At 42.6% G+C, this 16,643-nt stretch overlaps 2 protein-coding genes across 2 annotated transcripts; both read left to right on the forward strand.

Moving 5' to 3' along the window:
- Positions 1–503: 503 nt before the first annotated feature.
- On the forward strand, positions 504–10,996 carry WBP11 (WW domain binding protein 11). Its single transcript, XM_009510577.2, has 11 exons — positions 504–635; positions 1,488–1,519; positions 2,098–2,191; positions 2,581–2,777; positions 3,644–3,777; positions 4,486–4,685; positions 5,495–5,689; positions 6,339–6,440; positions 7,376–7,690; positions 9,061–9,243; positions 9,891–10,996. Exons 1-11 carry the CDS (start codon positions 572–574, stop codon positions 10,322–10,324), a joined length of 1,950 nt encoding a protein of 649 aa, XP_009508872.2. The 5' UTR covers positions 504–571; the 3' UTR covers positions 10,325–10,996.
- Positions 10,997–14,597: 3,601 nt separating this feature from the next.
- LOC104039630 (histone H2A type 2-C) lies at positions 14,598–15,204 on the forward strand. The gene has a single exon (XM_009513401.2). It carries the CDS (start codon positions 14,636–14,638, stop codon positions 15,023–15,025), a length of 390 nt encoding a protein of 129 aa, XP_009511696.2. The 5' UTR covers positions 14,598–14,635; the 3' UTR covers positions 15,026–15,204.
- Positions 15,205–16,643: the final 1,439 nt, after the last annotated feature.

The following is a 16,643-nucleotide window of genomic DNA, read 5'->3' on the forward strand; positions in this document are numbered from 1 at the left end:
AATAGTGATGGAGGTAGAGAGCATAAGGGCAGTGGTATAGCAGCAGTCTCTGGGAAGGAGGAAATGACGCATATGTATGTGCAGAACTCTTGCTGGTGGATAAAGTGGGTGCTGGGGAGAGAAATCAGGGACAGCTTAAAAGTCAGAAAAGGAGGAAGTTTGGGAAACAATTGAAATAGAGAGGGATGGAAAGGTAAAAATTGGAAAGCTTTTCTGAGAGTAAATGAAAAGCTAGAAGGACTCTGATATGCTCCTAGAAAAACAAAATGTGTGTTTTTCCCTCCCCTGTGCACTCTGTAGTGTAAGCAAGAAGCTTCTTGGTTTGAGTCTTGGAGTGAATAATGATCTAGTTGATTAGTTAAAGTAGGGTGATTTTGATGGGAATGTCTGAGATAGTAGTAGCATTTGAGGACCTCACAAGTATTTGAGGTTTTGAGGGAGCAACCTGCTGTTTTGGAGAGGAGAAATAAGCATAGTCAAGCTACGGACGCGTAGGACCTGAAACTGTGTTGTCTTTTCCAGGTCTCTCCCTCTTTTTAATTTTTGTTGAGGCGGAAGGAAAAAAGTCAAAATGGGGCGGAGATCTACATCATCCACCAAGAGTGGGAAGTTTATGAATCCCACGGATCAGGCCCGTAAGTACTGATAAGAGCTAAGTAGAAGGGAATGGGGGGAGGGTGGGGTGTCCTAGGGAAGCAGGTTAAAAAGCTTGCTCTGAAGATTGAATCCTCACTTGTGAATCAGAACTGAGTTTCCCTAACTTGAAAAAAAATAAAAATCTTAGTTTTGGCTGTGTAAAAACTCCCTGAGAAGGCTGCCTGCTTGCATGCTGTTGCTTCTCTGCAGTATTTACCTCTTAGTTTTTAGTGTAGTTATCTGTTCAAATGTCTTTGTGCTTATCTGTTGGCTAAATTGCAGGCTGCTGCTTGGGATATTGTTAATCTGTCTAAGGCTAGAATCTGAGGAACAGGTCAAATTTTGCAAGTGGTCTGGTTAGATGAAGGAGTAGTCTAACAGTGTTCTTCCTTTTGCTAACTTGCTAGATGTTATCAGTGCTAGGCAGATAAAGAAAATTCAGACTGCCGTGGTGAATATGCTTTATTTCAGATGTGTGCTGAAAGCCTACGTATTTTTAAAATGCATCGTCTGTTGTTGGCTCTATTTCAGCTCCTGGGCAGCAATCCTTTCGTGACTGCACACATCACTATGACTTTTGCTGCCTATTGTTGTTTTCTGTATAGAAGCACCCCTGCTTCTGGAGGCATGGAGATTGCTTTATCTCCTTTCCTTTCTGTATATCACACATGAAACAGAAAGCTGTTTCACCCTCTATTTCTCTCTCAGTGGGAGGATGAGTTTAAAAATTACAGTCTCTGTAAAATGAGTGAACTATTGAGAAACAACACTAATCTTGATGAAGGAAAGGTTTTTCATGGATTTGGTTGTCTCTTTCAAGTTGTTATTTTCTCTTTCCCCCTCCTCTCTAGGGAAGGAAGCTCGGAAAAGGGAGCTAAAGAAGGTAAGTGAAGAGATCAGAAATGTTTACTTGACATTCTCTGTACTATGTTTCATGTTTATGATTGTAAAGGGCCATGGCTGTTAAATAGACTATAGTTTGGTTGGTTGGTATCCTAAGATTCATTTTAGAAAATGCTGTCCAAACAAGTAGTTTTCAGAAAACATAGACAGAAATCTTGTTTTGAGTAACCATATCTCATCATCTACTGTTCTATAATTTGTGATGAATACAGCTTTTCAAAACATTATTGTAAGTACTTGGGAATTTAAAAAGCTGTGCTTTTTAGCGTGTTTTACTGTATACCTTTTGTCAGTTGGTTATCTTGTTGATTGTATGTGTCTTAATTGGAATGAATGAATTATAGGAGCATTTGTAAATAGCAAGGTGGTGAAATTAAAATTCTCAGTAGTTTTAATTCCCTTTGCTGCTGATTAGTGACATGTTAATATTTGTAGGGTGTTTTGAGGTGCCTTTTCTTCTGCAGACTGGGAATATTGAGAGGGGAGTATTTGGTACAAGTGTTCTTACTCTTTCTCCGGTGACACTTTTCTGATCTGCTTGATCTCTGATTTTCTTAGAACAAAAAGCAACGAATGATGGTACGAGCAGCTGTGCTGAAGATGAAAGATCCGAAGCAGATTATCCGGGACATGGAAAAATTGGATGAGATGGGTGAGTAAGAGGTACCAGGTGTTGGACTTAGGCAGTCATTTATGTAGATGCATTACATAATTTTAAGGGATGACCAAGAGACTAAAATAGAGTAACCTTTTCCCTTTCCTGTTAGAAGGGGAGATTGTATAAATAATTGGGGATTGATTATGATTTGAGGTGATGTGGTGCCATCAAAGATGACTTTTTTCAAGATAATGGCTGATAAAAATAATAAGTAGTGTGTGTGACAGTAACTTAGAGTTGAAGGAGGGATTGTCATAAGGCTGAAGATTTCCTGAAATCAGGGACTGGAAGCTCTTTGCTTTGAAGTTGTTTCCTTCATCACAGTAGTGGAGTAGAGTAACTTTTATCAATTTTGGGGTTGTTTTTTTGCTCTCTTGGATCAGAGTTTAACCCAGTACAGCAGCCACAACTTAATGAAAAAGTGCTAAAGGATAAGCGCAAAAAACTCCGTGAGACTTTTGAGCGCATTTTGCGGCTCTATGAGAAGGAGAATCCTGACATCTATAAAGAACTGCGCAAACTGGAAGTGGAGTATGAGCAGAAGAGATCACAACTCAGCCAGTATTTTGATGCTGTCAAGGTAATGCTTATTACATTTCAGGCTTGCAGTAGTGTATACTATTTGTCCGTTTGTTAGGTGTGATAGTTATGAAGGAAGGGAACTTCATAAGAAACTAGTGTATGTGTTATGTGGCCCATATTAAGTACTTATACTAATTGGCATAGTACCGCTGGTTACAGCATTACAGTGAGGGTGGCATGGGGGTTGTCGAGTCTGTATTTATGGCTGATATATTGGTTTAATTCAACCAGAAATTACAGGGGAAAGGGAAATTTAAGTTGCAAAACGACAATATCAGGATTTGTTTTCTCTATCAAAGAGAGAGTGAGCCTGTGAGTGTGCAGTCGATATTGTTGTGAATTTCTGCTATATCTGTTGCTGGAAATAATGAGAATCTTCTGGCATTCCTTTAAAGGGCTTTCTTTGACATACTTCCCTACCATATTGGAGAACATAATGTTGCCCAAGTGCAAGAATCTGTAAGATTTTTCTTTTTTTTTTTTTCTTTCTTTGGAATATGCAGCAGCCTGTGATTTGTGCTTTCTGGATACTCGAAAAATACAAGCATACTTATCTGTAGCATCTTTCCTATGGGGACTGAAGGTCTAAAGGGAGACAGGAACCTGACTGGATTTTGACTGAGGTTTTGACTAAAGCCTTTCATGGGTGCACTGCGTGTGCTTTGTTTTGTGTTGAAAGCTTTCAGTACTGATGTTTTCCTGAATATCTTTCGTGGACTGCTGCAAGATAATGTGCCCTAAGAACTGACACCTTTGGCAAGTGATGGCAGGTCCCATGATTTCTGTACTCTGAAAGGTCATGAGGCTGTGCAGTAGTTTCTGTGGGAGTGACCCATTATCTCTTTTTTTTCTCCCCTCCCCAAGAATGCTCAGCACGTTGAAGTGGAAAGTATTCCCTTACCAGACATGCCACACGCTCCCTCCAACATCCTCATACAGGACATTCCCCTCCCAGGGGCCCAACCACCTTCTATCCTCAAGAAGACATCAGCCTATGGGTAAGCAGAAAAAGAGAGTTGGGGGGGAGGTGAAAAAAGATCACTCTTACCACTGGGAAGGAGCTAGGGTTAGAAGAAGGGGTAGTATTGACTAGCAGAAACCAGGAATTCTGTGCGAGTTGTACTTTCTTTTAAGCGAAGCCCTCTGATCTGCCCCTGCTATTGCAAGTTTTTGTTTAAATTGCTTTGAGTAATACACTATGTCTTCTAGCATTTGTCTTTCTGCATATCAGTAAAACTTAAAGCCCTGCCACTTTGAACATAAGTGCTCCTTAAATTGTCATATGTCTGTGTTCTTTTGTCTTGCTAGTATATTCAGTTTAAGCTCCTAGTGTACTTGTTTATCAGGTTTCTTGTTCTAGTACTAGTTCTTTCTGTTTCTTTCTGAATAGCCTTCTGTTTTCATCAGCTTTGTGGTTACTTCATTCTGCTTCTGTGATGGGATTCAATCCTTGATTATTTTTTTTTTTGTTAAAGTATTCCCTTCAGTTGCCTTCTGAGAAGCTTACTTTTGTCTGATGTTCAGCAATCGTGTCTCTGTGTGAGGTTGTAAACTCCTTGGGACAAATCTGTACATTATAAATGTTCATGTTGCTTTTTAGAAGCTGCATAAGCAATGATGAGAGAAGGCTAAAGGATTCTATTAAGTGCATGTTTGCTTTCATTTGTTTGTGTTCCTATACTTTTAATTTCCTTTCTTATTTTCAGACCACCTGTTCGGTCCATTTCTGTACTTCCTCCTCCTGGCCTTGGTGTTCCACGTTTACCTCCAGGCAGGAAGCCCCCTGGACCTCCTCCAGGGCCACCTCCACCTCAAGTCCTACAGATGTATGGCCGTAAAGTGGGTTTCACCTTGGAGATGACTCCTCGAAGGCGAGAAGAGGAGATTTCTTACAGTTCTGAAGCAGGTAAGGACTTTCCCATTACTGTCTTGCGTTTTCCTTGACCCCTCTGTTTTGCTGTGAACATAGTTGCCCTAGACAAGGTATTCTCTGGGCAATATGGGTGTTATTATACTTGAAGGGCTCTTCTTAAGTGATTGCACCTCTGAGGTGATTCTGGTATATTTCGTAGTATCTGCAATTTTGTTATCAGCTATATTTTTAAATGTTGAAACTTCTAATACAACTTCCAGATATTTTTTTTTACTTAGGCTTCATAGATGGATATTTTCCCGTGTAGTCTTAACAGTGCTGAAATGGTGTACATATTATCCCTTAAAAAGCCCCAAGCATTCTGAGAGAAGTCTTCTTTTTAAGAAACAAACCCCCAAAAAATCCCAACCCAAACCAACAACAACAAAATGCCCCGACGACCCTAAGTATGCATTTTCTAGGGGAACCTAGGTCCTGCTTTTCACACAGTTACTGCATCATCCCTAGAAACTCTTGAATGGGTGCATCAGCTTTACTGCATACCAGAAAGCATCAAAGTATTTCAATGGTGGGCAACTGCTGAATAGAAATGAACTAATGAGTTGCAGGTAGGAGTCGCCTTTGCTTGTTTGCTGTGCAAATTAACCAGCTGGTTAATATGAAATCTTATAAATAAACTCTCAAAAATATTCTTTAAGAATATGTGCTAAACGATAGAGGGTTGACAATATGTCCACGCTGTTGCTAGGGGGACTTGTCTAACTATAGACGCACTGGGGTGAAAGGCAGAATATTTTGTATATTTGGAGTTTATGCATTTCCTAATACTTTGCTTCCTGCAGGACAGCGAGGGCATGATGATGATATGTCCAGTACCAGTGAGGATGAAGGTTACCCTGAGGATATGGATCAAGACAAGCACGATGAGAGTAGTGATGATAGTGACAGTGATAGGTCAGATGCAGACAGTGAAGGCGAGGACTTCCTGCATCGTGATAATGACAAGGAGAGGGAAGGTGGTGAAGAAAAGAAATCAGGTAAGACGGGAAGTTATAGATTGAGACATTATTTTAAAAAAAAAACAAAAACAAAAAAAACCCAAAACATAAAAAACCAAACCACTGCTTAACAGAGTTTGTGCCTGTTTTCCTGACTGAAGGGGGGAAAAGTAATTTGTTTAGCCAACTGTGTTCTAACTCGCCTAAATTCCAGCTGAAGAATTTTTATTAGTAAACAGATCAAAAGGAAACTACCTAGAAGTGAAGCATCTTTTCAGATGGACCTGTTTTCTTAACAGTTGAGTTAACTTAGTAAGGTTGCAAGCTGGTTTTCACCTGAAGCATTGAATTGGCAGGGTACCCTATTAAAATTAAGCCTTACTGTAAAATATACTCACTTTTCAGTGACTTGAACAATACTTCTGAGACAACTAAATTGTATACTGATAATGCTTTTGAATAATATTTTTTTTTTTTCTTGATTGCTTGGGGGAGAACAATTGATTAAAAAAATACTAGGTCGACAAAACTTCAGATAACCAGTAACACCAATGTTAATCCTTATGTAAGGAGCATCATTATGTTAGAATGATACGTTATTCATACTAGGTAGAAGACTTAAATCTATCTGTGTTTTATGATCTTCTTCCCACCTCCCGCCACCTTTACCCATGCCTTGCTTTCCCAGGTCATAGCGTACGGTTTGCAGACATGCCTGGGAAATCACGGAAAAAGAAAAAGAATATGAAAGAACTGACTCCACTCCAGGCCATGATGTTACGAATGGCAGGTGAGTGAGGTGGATGTATTAAGTGCAAATATGCTGTTAGTCTTCATGTTAAGGTTTCTCTGGTAATCTTATTTTGTTGGCACAGTTTTTATTTGATAGAGTAAATAATTCACTGTCATAATATAAGGTGTGCTAAGAGGATAAGCTGTGGTTAGGTGTTTTTGTTTGAATTATTTTTAGTCTGTGTGTGTCTTTTGCATAGCAGAGTTGAAATTATAGTAGCAACTTACAGGGTTTTTTTGATGTACTGGGATTTTTTTCTTCTAAATCTTATCTTGGTTAACTTTTAAACAATTCTCAAATGAAGTATGAACTTCTTGGTGAAAAAGTAAAGGTGAGATTGCCTATGCTCTCAGCCTCTAACCCGTAAGGATTAATGCTCCCTAAAAATACCCTTTTGTAGAAATAAGTTGACCCCATAGAGTGAAGAATGTTTGATTTAGAAAGGCACCCCAGTGTCTCTTAGAGATGCTAGAGTTTCTTGGACATGGGGATTGTTTGTTCTGAGGTCTGAGTAAAATCTGTTCTATTTCCATTTAAAAAGTTTCTCCCTCCCATCCTTTTTTCTTTTCTTAACTGTTCAAATGATCATAGGAAGTTATTCCGTGTTCCTTTTCCCCTCGTTGTGCACTGCCTCCGCCCCCCCAGCAAACTCCCACAAGTCATAGATCAAATAGCTGCAGTTCGGGGTTGGTAGTAGAAGTTTCAGCTCCCACAGGAACGCACAGCTCTTGGTGGCAGAGCTGTCTAGATCTGTGGGTTTTTTAATTTTTTTTTCCTGTTTAATAATGAAATGTCATCAGTTTTCTTTCCTTTTGAAGTGAAGTTTATCTATTTTCTTTTTAATTTTATTTTGTGTGCTTAAGTTTCTCTGTTATTTTCACAAAGGTATTACCTGTGAACTGCTTTTATTATAAGTGTGTCTCCATTTCCAGGTCAGGAAATTCCAGAAGAAGGGAGAGAAGTGGAGGAATATTCAGAAGAAGAGGAGGAGGAGGAAGAGGACTCGGAGACTGAAGAGACATCACAGCAACAACAGCAGCAGCAACTCAGTGAAGAAGCTCTTGCAGAGACTGGGTCATCTACTGCAACCTCCCAGACACAACAGCAGCAACCGCCTCCGCAGCCTGTTCCTCCAGCTCAGATACAGGCACCTCCTATGCCCGGGCCACCTCCGCTAGGACCACCTCCAGCCCCTCCACTGAGGCCCCCAGGACCACCCACCGGCCTTCCTCCTGGCCCTCCTCCAGGTGAATACTTGATTTACTAGGATTTGAGGGATTCATGCTCTCAGTACTACAGACAGTGTATCAGTTCGGGAGTTATGAAGCTGCAGAATGTGTTGCAGATGAGGTACAGGAGCCCGGTGTGGCAATTACTGAGACCTGTGTGATCTCTTTTGCGGTCAGGCTGTTGTTGCTGTACTGTGCTTCTGAGGTATCAGGCTTCTGCAGCTGTAGTCAGTCTGATGGGCGTTAGCTCGTCTGTGAGCGCTAACACTGACAGGCAGCAGTGGGAGCCACTGTTGGAGTATGAAGAACAAGGCCTGGTGCCACAGGCCTCTCCAGTGTTTTGTTTGTATTTTTTTTTTCTTGTGTTGTTTCCCCCATACCCCACCCCAAGTGAGGCAAGTTAAAGAGGTTTGGGAGCCACCTAGTTATAGGTTTTGGTGTGGTTTTTTTTTTTTTTAATGAAAGCTACAGTGTGAAGGCTTGTGCTATTCTACAACCTGGATATATTTCAGTCTTCTTAGGGAAGATGAAATAAGTACTACATTTGAATTGATATCAGTATTGGACTGCCTAGAGACTGTTAGCAATGAGGCTAATCAGTACCAGTGTTTTTGTAGCGTATGGGTCTTTTTTTGGAGGGCAAACACTTAATTTTCTTTGATCTGGAGAAAGACTGGTTTCTCTTCTGTAAGTTGATGGGGTTGCTGTATAGCTGAACTGGATAACAGTAACATGTTGTTTTGTAATTAAAAAAAGTGTATGAATCTGTTGCTTGTTCTTATACTTGCAAAGATCAATAGTGGAACTATAGTGAGGAGCACCATATAGTCTGATTTTAATGTATTTTATTCTACATGGGCATATTAACAACATAATTTTGGGGGGAGAGTGGGTGGTCAGGCAGGCAAAATTCTTTTTTCAGTGTCTTCCTTGTTCCCCAGGAGGTATCAGAAATAGAACCTCAAACCTCGAAACAGTTGCTTTCAGTAGAGCAAAACTACAATTATTTTTTTTTTTCAGGCCAGAAGGGCAATAAAATGCCAAAGTGAAAAGTCCTTTCAATTTTAGCTGTTTTAAATTCAGGCAACCTCAGCTCAGTAGCTGTTCTCAGTTATTGCTTCATTACATGGGGAGGAACTCTTTTACCAAGAGGGAGAAGATACTTAGAGTTGACTATGAGTAAGAAACTTTAAAACTGCTGCCTTTTCTAAAGATTTTTAGAAGATCTATTTAATCTGCCTGCTACCTAGTGTTAGAATAGCTTTCAAGTTACTGCTGAAGATGTTTAGTATTAGCTGATGGGATAGTCGTGGCGTATCTTTTGGGTTTTGGTTTGTTCCCCCCCCCACCCCATGAACTCAGTTTCTCTTTTGTATGCATGTTTTCAGGAGCTCCTCCATTTCTGAGACCTCCTGGCTTACCAGGATTGCGTGGGCCTTTACCTCGACTTCTCCCACCGGGCCCTCCACCTGGGCGACCACCTGGCCCTCCCCCAGGCCCACCACCAGGTTTGCTGCCAGGTCCTCCTCCACGTGGCCCCCCTCCTCGTCTGCCCCCTCCTGCCCCACCAGGTAAAGTGTTCTGTTTGCTTCAGCACCAAGTCTCTCCTTGCTTTATTTCCCCAGTTTTTGCTGGGGTGACCAAGCCAGGAAGTATAAGTGGTTACGAGTTTGCCTTTTTTCCTGTCTGTGTGGCCGCATTATGCTGTATCTTTTTCTATGTAATAACAACAAGTAATTCCATACTGCTATGTGTAGTTTGGTGGCAAGAAATCTGTCCTCAAAGAGGGAATGTCAAAGTTTAAGCTTCTGCTGGACTGTTTCTGAATAATCCCCGGGTGCTTTAATGGTGTCCCACTTAATGAGTTGGAGTTGGGGATATTTATTTTATCTGCCTTGTCAGACATTTCTGATGACTCTGAAGTTCCAGTGGGATGGATCATCGAGGAACTTTATTTTCAGGTTTTAGTTTTAAAATTTGAAACAGAGCAACACACAGGCTCCTGTAGCTTTCAAAGTCTGAGGAGCAGCAGCATTTGCAACCCAGCATTCGGTGCAGGGTAGAAAACTTTTTTATAAAGCCAGTGCTACTGTATCATGTTGGGTTTTTTAATTTTGTTTTTCCTTCTTGGCTTTCTGAGCCTGTGCACTTTTTTGACCAAAGATTTTTTTAAGACTCCAGGTGTGGAGTCAGCTCATGCTTTCTTTATTCCTTACAGGTATCCCTCCTCCTCGCCCAGGCATGTTACGGCCACCTCTGGTGCCTCCATTAGGACCTGCACCACCTGGGCTCTTCCCACCAGCTCCCATTCCGAATCCAGGGGTGCTGAGTGCCCCACCCAGCTTGATTCAGCGCCCCAAGGCGGATGACACCAGTGCGGCCACCATTGAGAAGAAAGCTACGGCCACTATCAGTGCCAAGCCACAGATCACTAACCCCAAGGCAGAGATCACTCGCTTTGTGCCCACTGCCTTGCGAGTGCGCCGGGAGAATAAAGGAGCTTCTGCTGCCTCCCAGAGAAAACAGGATGATGAGCCTGCTCTCCCATTAACCAAAGCTGCCCCTAAGGCTGGATCGTCTGCCCCTATCTCCGTACAGACAAAGGATGATGTGTATGAAGCCTTCATGAAAGAAATGGAAGGTCTCCTGTGACCTGTCATAGTCCTAGTTAGCTTTCCTGCCCCTCAACACAGGTCAGACCACTGCGGAGGGAGGAGAAGGAAAGGTCCTCCTGCAAGCAGCGAAAGGGCTTGCATGACAGGGAATAGTTCCCTACCCACAGGTCAACTTGCCAGTATGCTCTGAGTAGAGACCGCTGCAGATGAGGTGTGGCTGGGGACCTCCTTTCAGAGCTAGCACGTCCACTTGGTGGAAGATTACAGTCAAGAAGGCGATGCTGCTTTCCTCAAGCCCTCCCCCTTCCTTGGAGGGAGATATTGGTACTCTGGGGAGGGGGGTGTGGGAGCAGGGGGTGACTATGCTCTGCCTGAATCCTTGCACATCCTGAATGCTCTGGTGAGGGTAGTGGAACAGGTTTTTGAGGAGCCAGAAAAGTGTTAGCAGCATTTCATACACATATGGTTGTCCAGTTTTTATTTTCTGTACTGTTCTTTTCTGTAAATATTTTATAATCCTGTTTTTTTAGTTGCAGTGAGATTGATCAATCATCTTTCTTCCAGGGTAGTCAGGGAGGTAATTTGTTGCGTATACTGTACACTGGAATTTTGCACCCTGTCCCCTTTATGGTCATCTTGATGGTTTTTCATCAGCAGGGGAAACTTCATTTTGTCTTGTGAAAGACAATAAATGTTCAGTGTATCAAAATACTGGCTTGCTTGTGATCTGTCTAAAACTGGCATATAGATGGAAAGGGTGGAGGTTCTTTGACCCTGGGGGAAGATAGAGGGATTCTAAACCTCAGAAAAGAAAAGCAATAGCTACATTATAAATAATATATACTTTTTTTTTAATGAAAGTTCTGCTATAATCTTGTTTTGAGGTTCCTACATGTCCATTTCAGCGTTTCTCAGTAGCTAGTAGAAACTTCAGTCCTGAAGTACTACTAATAATTACAAAATTATTTCTTTTATATACTCTTATTGAAAGGTTTACTTCATATCAAGCCTTAGATACCCACTGGATGCATCTTGGACAGCCCGCCTTAAGTAAAAATCAGTAAACAATTTCAATTCTAAGAGGTTGACAGCTAATTTTACTTGTGGAAAATCTCTGATTTCAAATTCTATGAAGTTAGTACTTTTAAGGTGCAGATATTTTTAAAAGGAAATTTCACAGCCTAAAGAATTCTTTTTCTATTTTGGTGGAAATATTCCTTTAATATGCTGACAGCCAAATATTCCAATAAACCTTGCCACATGCAAGAAACAAATCTTTATTGTCATTTGCAAGACTGCAAAATCTCCTGGGATCTGGTAGACAAATCAGTTTTAAGACCAGTGGGATCAGCTGAGTTGGCCATAAGCATCTCCCAAATGATCTGCTGCTTCAGAGTTAATAAATATTACAAAAATGCAAAGTTTTTTCTGGAATGCTGAATTTGAGCACAAGACCTAATACTAGTAGTTAGCTCTTTATGTAAGTGTCTTCATCCTGTTAAAAAAAGTGCGAGTTAGTGTTATAAGTATGGTATAGCATGGAAAGACACTGAGAAAACTCTTCATTGTCTCTGTTGAAGAGCTTGTGGTGAGTGTCTTAGTGATTTTTAAGAGTGAGTCCTCTAACATATCAATATCTATGTGAATATATCCACACTCAGGGTTTTTTACATTTTTTCATGAAGAAAATTTGTTAAGCTGCCAGACTAGTAGGTATCTCAAACAATACCTTTAGTTGGCTACAAGCCTCAGACTTAGCTGAATACTCACTGTTTTAAGGATACAAAATTATTAGCTACCCAAATTTACACGTGAAAACTTTGATTCTGTTTTCACAAATTTTGGACACAAATCGGTTTGTACATTTCTCTTCCTGGTTCAGGAGTTAGTTGATTGCAGTTAAGGTACTACTGGCATAGTTTTTTTTTTTGTTACATTTATGGAATATCTTTATATTTTAGCTTTTAAAAAATGCATTTTTGTCTTTTGTTTAGTAAGTGGAATGTGTGAATGGTGATTTTTGGGAGGAGGGGCATCACAGTGGTACCTCTGACCCTTGGTCTAATAATAGTATTGAACCTCCCTGGCAGCCCTGTGATTACATTAGTAACCTGCAGGAGTCGCTTGATTCATTCTGGTCCTCCACTTAAGTCTGGATTTTTTTGAATCTTTTTTTCAATGTTCCTTTGGCCATAAGCTAGCCACCTTGTCTGTGAACAGACAAGTGAACGCTTGTCTGTTGCTCTATTCCTTTTCAGACTAAGGCAAAAGGGGTTTGAATTTGCTGGATGTTCAAATGGGCACAAAAAGGTAAATTTCACACACAAGGAACGTGCCTAATATTAGATAGCTAACTTCCTCACCCTGCCTGGGGTGAAGGGAGGTTGGAAAGGAGGTAGGTAGTTTCCTACAACTGATAGACCTCTTAAGATGGCTTGAGGGAAGCGGGGGCAGGGAGGCAGGGAAAAGAGGTGGGGAGAGAGTTATTCTGGAATAAATGGGCTTTGAGGCCACATGGAAGAGCTGGATTTGACAACGCAAATCGTCCAGGAGCCGCAAGAGTTTTCTCTCTGGGAAGAGTCCAAGGCCAGGGTGCCTACTGCCTCTTGTGTGGCTCTCGTACAGGAGGCTTCTCACATTCTGTTGTGGTTTTGGTTAAATACATGAGGTCAGGAGCTGCATGACTAGCTGGAACTGTGTGTGTAGAAACTGGCTGTGCTTGCGGGTGGTATTTCATCTGATTGACCAGAACTATAGTTCGTCTTCAGATAAAGATATGGGGGATTTTTTTTGTTCCTTACCTTTAACGCAGTTCTAAGTGGAAAGGCCACAAAGATGTAAGTTCTCCCATTGGTTTGATAAAAGCAATGGGATCTGTGGATGCTCTGACTTCAGTCTGTGCACTCAGGTAATCATCTGGTTCTTTACCAGCCATGCAAATGATGGGCCATGACAGAAACATCAAAACCAACTTGGAGGACTGCTGACAACCTTTTCTGCCCCAGCATCACAAATGATTGTAAAGCAATTTCATTGCTAAACCAACTTGAATCAGCTAGATTATTTTTTCCCCTGTATTCATGTGTTATCTTTGGTCTCTGGTAATTTTTATTCAGGGTTTTTTTTGGTAGGCTATCATGGATGGCCTGGTGGGAGTAATGTCTCTATCTTTCCCTGAAATATGGCAATGCTCGTATCCAGGGCAGGCAGCACAGTCTGGCACGTGTGCGATTCCTTCGCTGTAATTTTATGATCTGGGTTGCATTATGAAGAACCACAGGTTAGAGTACAAAAGCATCAAGGTATGAGGATGGGAACAAAACATGACACAGAAGTGGAATTTACGGAAACAAGACAGCAGAATCCTGTGTTGTGGGGAAAATGGAGGAAGAGCTGGCTGTGCAACGCTGGGGTAGCAGGAGGATGTGGGTAAGTCCAGGGTACAGGCTTCCTCCTTGGGCAGATGCTATCCTGGTCTAAACCCTCCTAGAACTGCATGAGAGAAAGAGGTCAACGAATAAAAAGAAACCATGCGGAATTAGAGCAAAGCAGCAAAAATGAACAGGAATCTTGTTGTCCGTAAGACAAGCCCATATGGTACCAGGCAAACATTCTGAATCTTGGATGAAATCAATTCAGCTTATCAGTGCAGCAAGATGTTCTCTAGTCTGAATAAAAGCATCTCAGCTTGACTTCTTTCTAATGCTCTGTACAATAGCCTTGATAATAATACCCCATTAGTTTGATTAAAGTAATATTTGAGTGATTTGTCTCCAGAATCAGAGGCATGTGTTCATGCCTGGTTTCTACAAACGTTAGCAGGGCTGGGTTGCAAATGTTCCCACCGAAAGAAGCATTACTATTTTGCAACAGTAATAATAAAAGTAATCCTGGAGTAGCATTTCTGAGGTTCCAAATAGAGGACGATGTCTAAGACGACAGCAAGGGCGTTAGCAGGGGCTTCCCCCAGTTCCTGGGGGGCGGCTGCGCGCCGCTGCTCTCCTTAGGCGGGCGGGGCCACGTTTCCCCATGCCATCGCACGCCTTTGCAGCAGGTCCCGGGGCGGCGGCGGCGGCCGAGGTGGGGGTTTACGGTGGGGGTTGGACCCCGCCCCGCGCCGGCAGCGCCCGCCCCGCCCCCCCGGCGCCGGGCGGGGGCAGACGCTGCTCTCTCATTGGGTAGATTTGGATCCGCAGCGCCATTGGTCGGCGTGAGCGAGAGGGTGCTACAGCCAATCAGAAAGTGCGCCGGGGCGCGCGGGGAAGCTATAAAAGGGGGCGGGTGGGGGGCATAACGACGCGTGTCTCACGTCAGCTTAGGCGGCCGCTGCGGAAGAGAGTCGGGAGCGATGTCCGGGCGCGGGAAGCAGGGCGGGAAGGCGCGCGCCAAGGCCAAGTCGCGCTCGTCGCGGGCCGGGCTGCAGTTCCCTGTGGGCCGCGTGCACCGGCTGCTGCGCAAGGGCAACTACGCGGAGCGGGTGGGCGCCGGCGCCCCGGTGTACCTGGCGGCCGTGCTGGAGTACCTGACGGCCGAGATCCTGGAGCTGGCGGGCAACGCGGCCCGCGACAACAAGAAGACGCGCATCATCCCGCGCCACCTCCAGCTGGCCATCCGCAACGACGAGGAGCTCAACAAGCTGCTGGGCAAGGTGACCATCGCGCAGGGCGGGGTGCTGCCCAACATCCAGGCCGTGCTGCTGCCCAAGAAGACCGAGAGCCACAAGGCCAAGAGCAAGTGAAGCACCCCTGAGGAGCGTTCCCACCTCAAAAGTAACCCAAAGGCTCTTTTTAGAGCCACCCACTTTCTCATAAAAGGAGCTGTATATCCTAGGAGAAAAAAAAAAAAGGCTAAACGTTCGATTAGTTATGAAATGATAAAAGGTTTTAAAAAATTAAATTTCAAAGTTATAATCTGCTAATTGCTAAGTACTAAAAACGACGAGGTAAAAGGGTTAATTTTGCTCTGGTTCAGTGAGATCCAGGCAAAGTTGAAGGTGGCTGCAAGAAGCGAGGGGCAGCCCCAGCAGCCTCTGCTGCCACCTGAGCCCGGGTGAGGCTGCGGCAACTCAGCTGTGTCCTTAAAAATAATCCTTCACACGCCCCCCCCCCCCCCCCCCCGACCTTTTGACCTACAGATGGTGTTACTTTTTTTTTTCCAAAACAAAAGGCAGCCTAAATTATTAATTTTTAAATAGCGTTCTCATGGCTTTGCCTGGGCTGCCTGTACCCATCTTCTGCCTGAAAGCTGGGTGGGTTTGAGAGTGATTTGTCATGGCTGGATGGGCAATTTGAGGTGAAAAGGACTGTTTTGATTCAGGTTTATTAAGGTTACATATAGGTTACATTAAGGTTACATATAGGGCTGAATGTGGGCATAAAGAGGTTGAAATAGAAACAAACAAAAAAAAATCAGTGGTTATAATTATCTATTTGAAAACATAAGTTATTTGAATCATAACGTACAAAATTTTAGCCCCCCTGACAGAACAGCAAGTGGTAACACAGTTACAGGCCCATGGCAAAACACAAAGGGTTGTAGGTGACAATGAAAACGCCGGAGAATACTTGTTTTCATCTGAAAAATTAAAATGCATTTATTTGGAATTTGTTTAAGCGTTGTCTTGGTGAAGTGCAGGCAGAGTTCCCCCCTCTCGCAGCAGGCTGTGTTTCGGCATAATAGATAACATATCCAACTGGTGCATTTTTAACATGACTTCCAACACAGAAATCGAACACTGGACAGTAAAAAACCAGGGCATTTTGTAATCAGCTGGGGAAGGGGACGCCCACCTGACGATTTGAGCAAGTTTTATTGTGTAGAAGTATGGAAAAAATTCAGCTGCAGCAGTGTCTCCTTAGATAATGATGACTCAGATTTTCACCAATCAGGCTGTATCAAAATAAAACCAAAAATGAAAACAAAAATAGAAAGGTGCTGATTATACCTATTAACAAAAAACTGGAGGTGTTAAGTTCTTATGTCACCTAATTTATTAGGAAAATAAGTATTTCTGCAGCAGAGCACTCGGGAACCGTGTCTGTATTGTGCAGACTGAGCAACACAGCACAAGTGGCTACGCTGTAAAAAGTCATCTCCTCCTGGGGCACAAACAGCCCCTCACGGGTCTTTAATCTGCTTCTAGCCTCGTTACATATTGCGCTAATTTAATTTATTTTAATTATTTTGAAAGGGGTAAAGGATTTGGGACAAAGCAGCTAATTTCTAATCCATATTCAGTGCTCAAGATGAGCCTGTGTTACTTCCTCCTCTTTGAAATCAATTTGCGATTAAAGTATCGATTCAAACCCCCCATTTTCAGTTCAGATTAAGAGAAGACCCTTTAAAGAATAATAATT

The sequence above is a fragment of the Phalacrocorax carbo genome, chromosome 1 (genome assembly GCF_963921805.1).
Source record: "Phalacrocorax carbo chromosome 1, bPhaCar2.1, whole genome shotgun sequence".
Taxonomy (NCBI): Eukaryota; Metazoa; Chordata; class Aves; order Suliformes; family Phalacrocoracidae; genus Phalacrocorax; species Phalacrocorax carbo.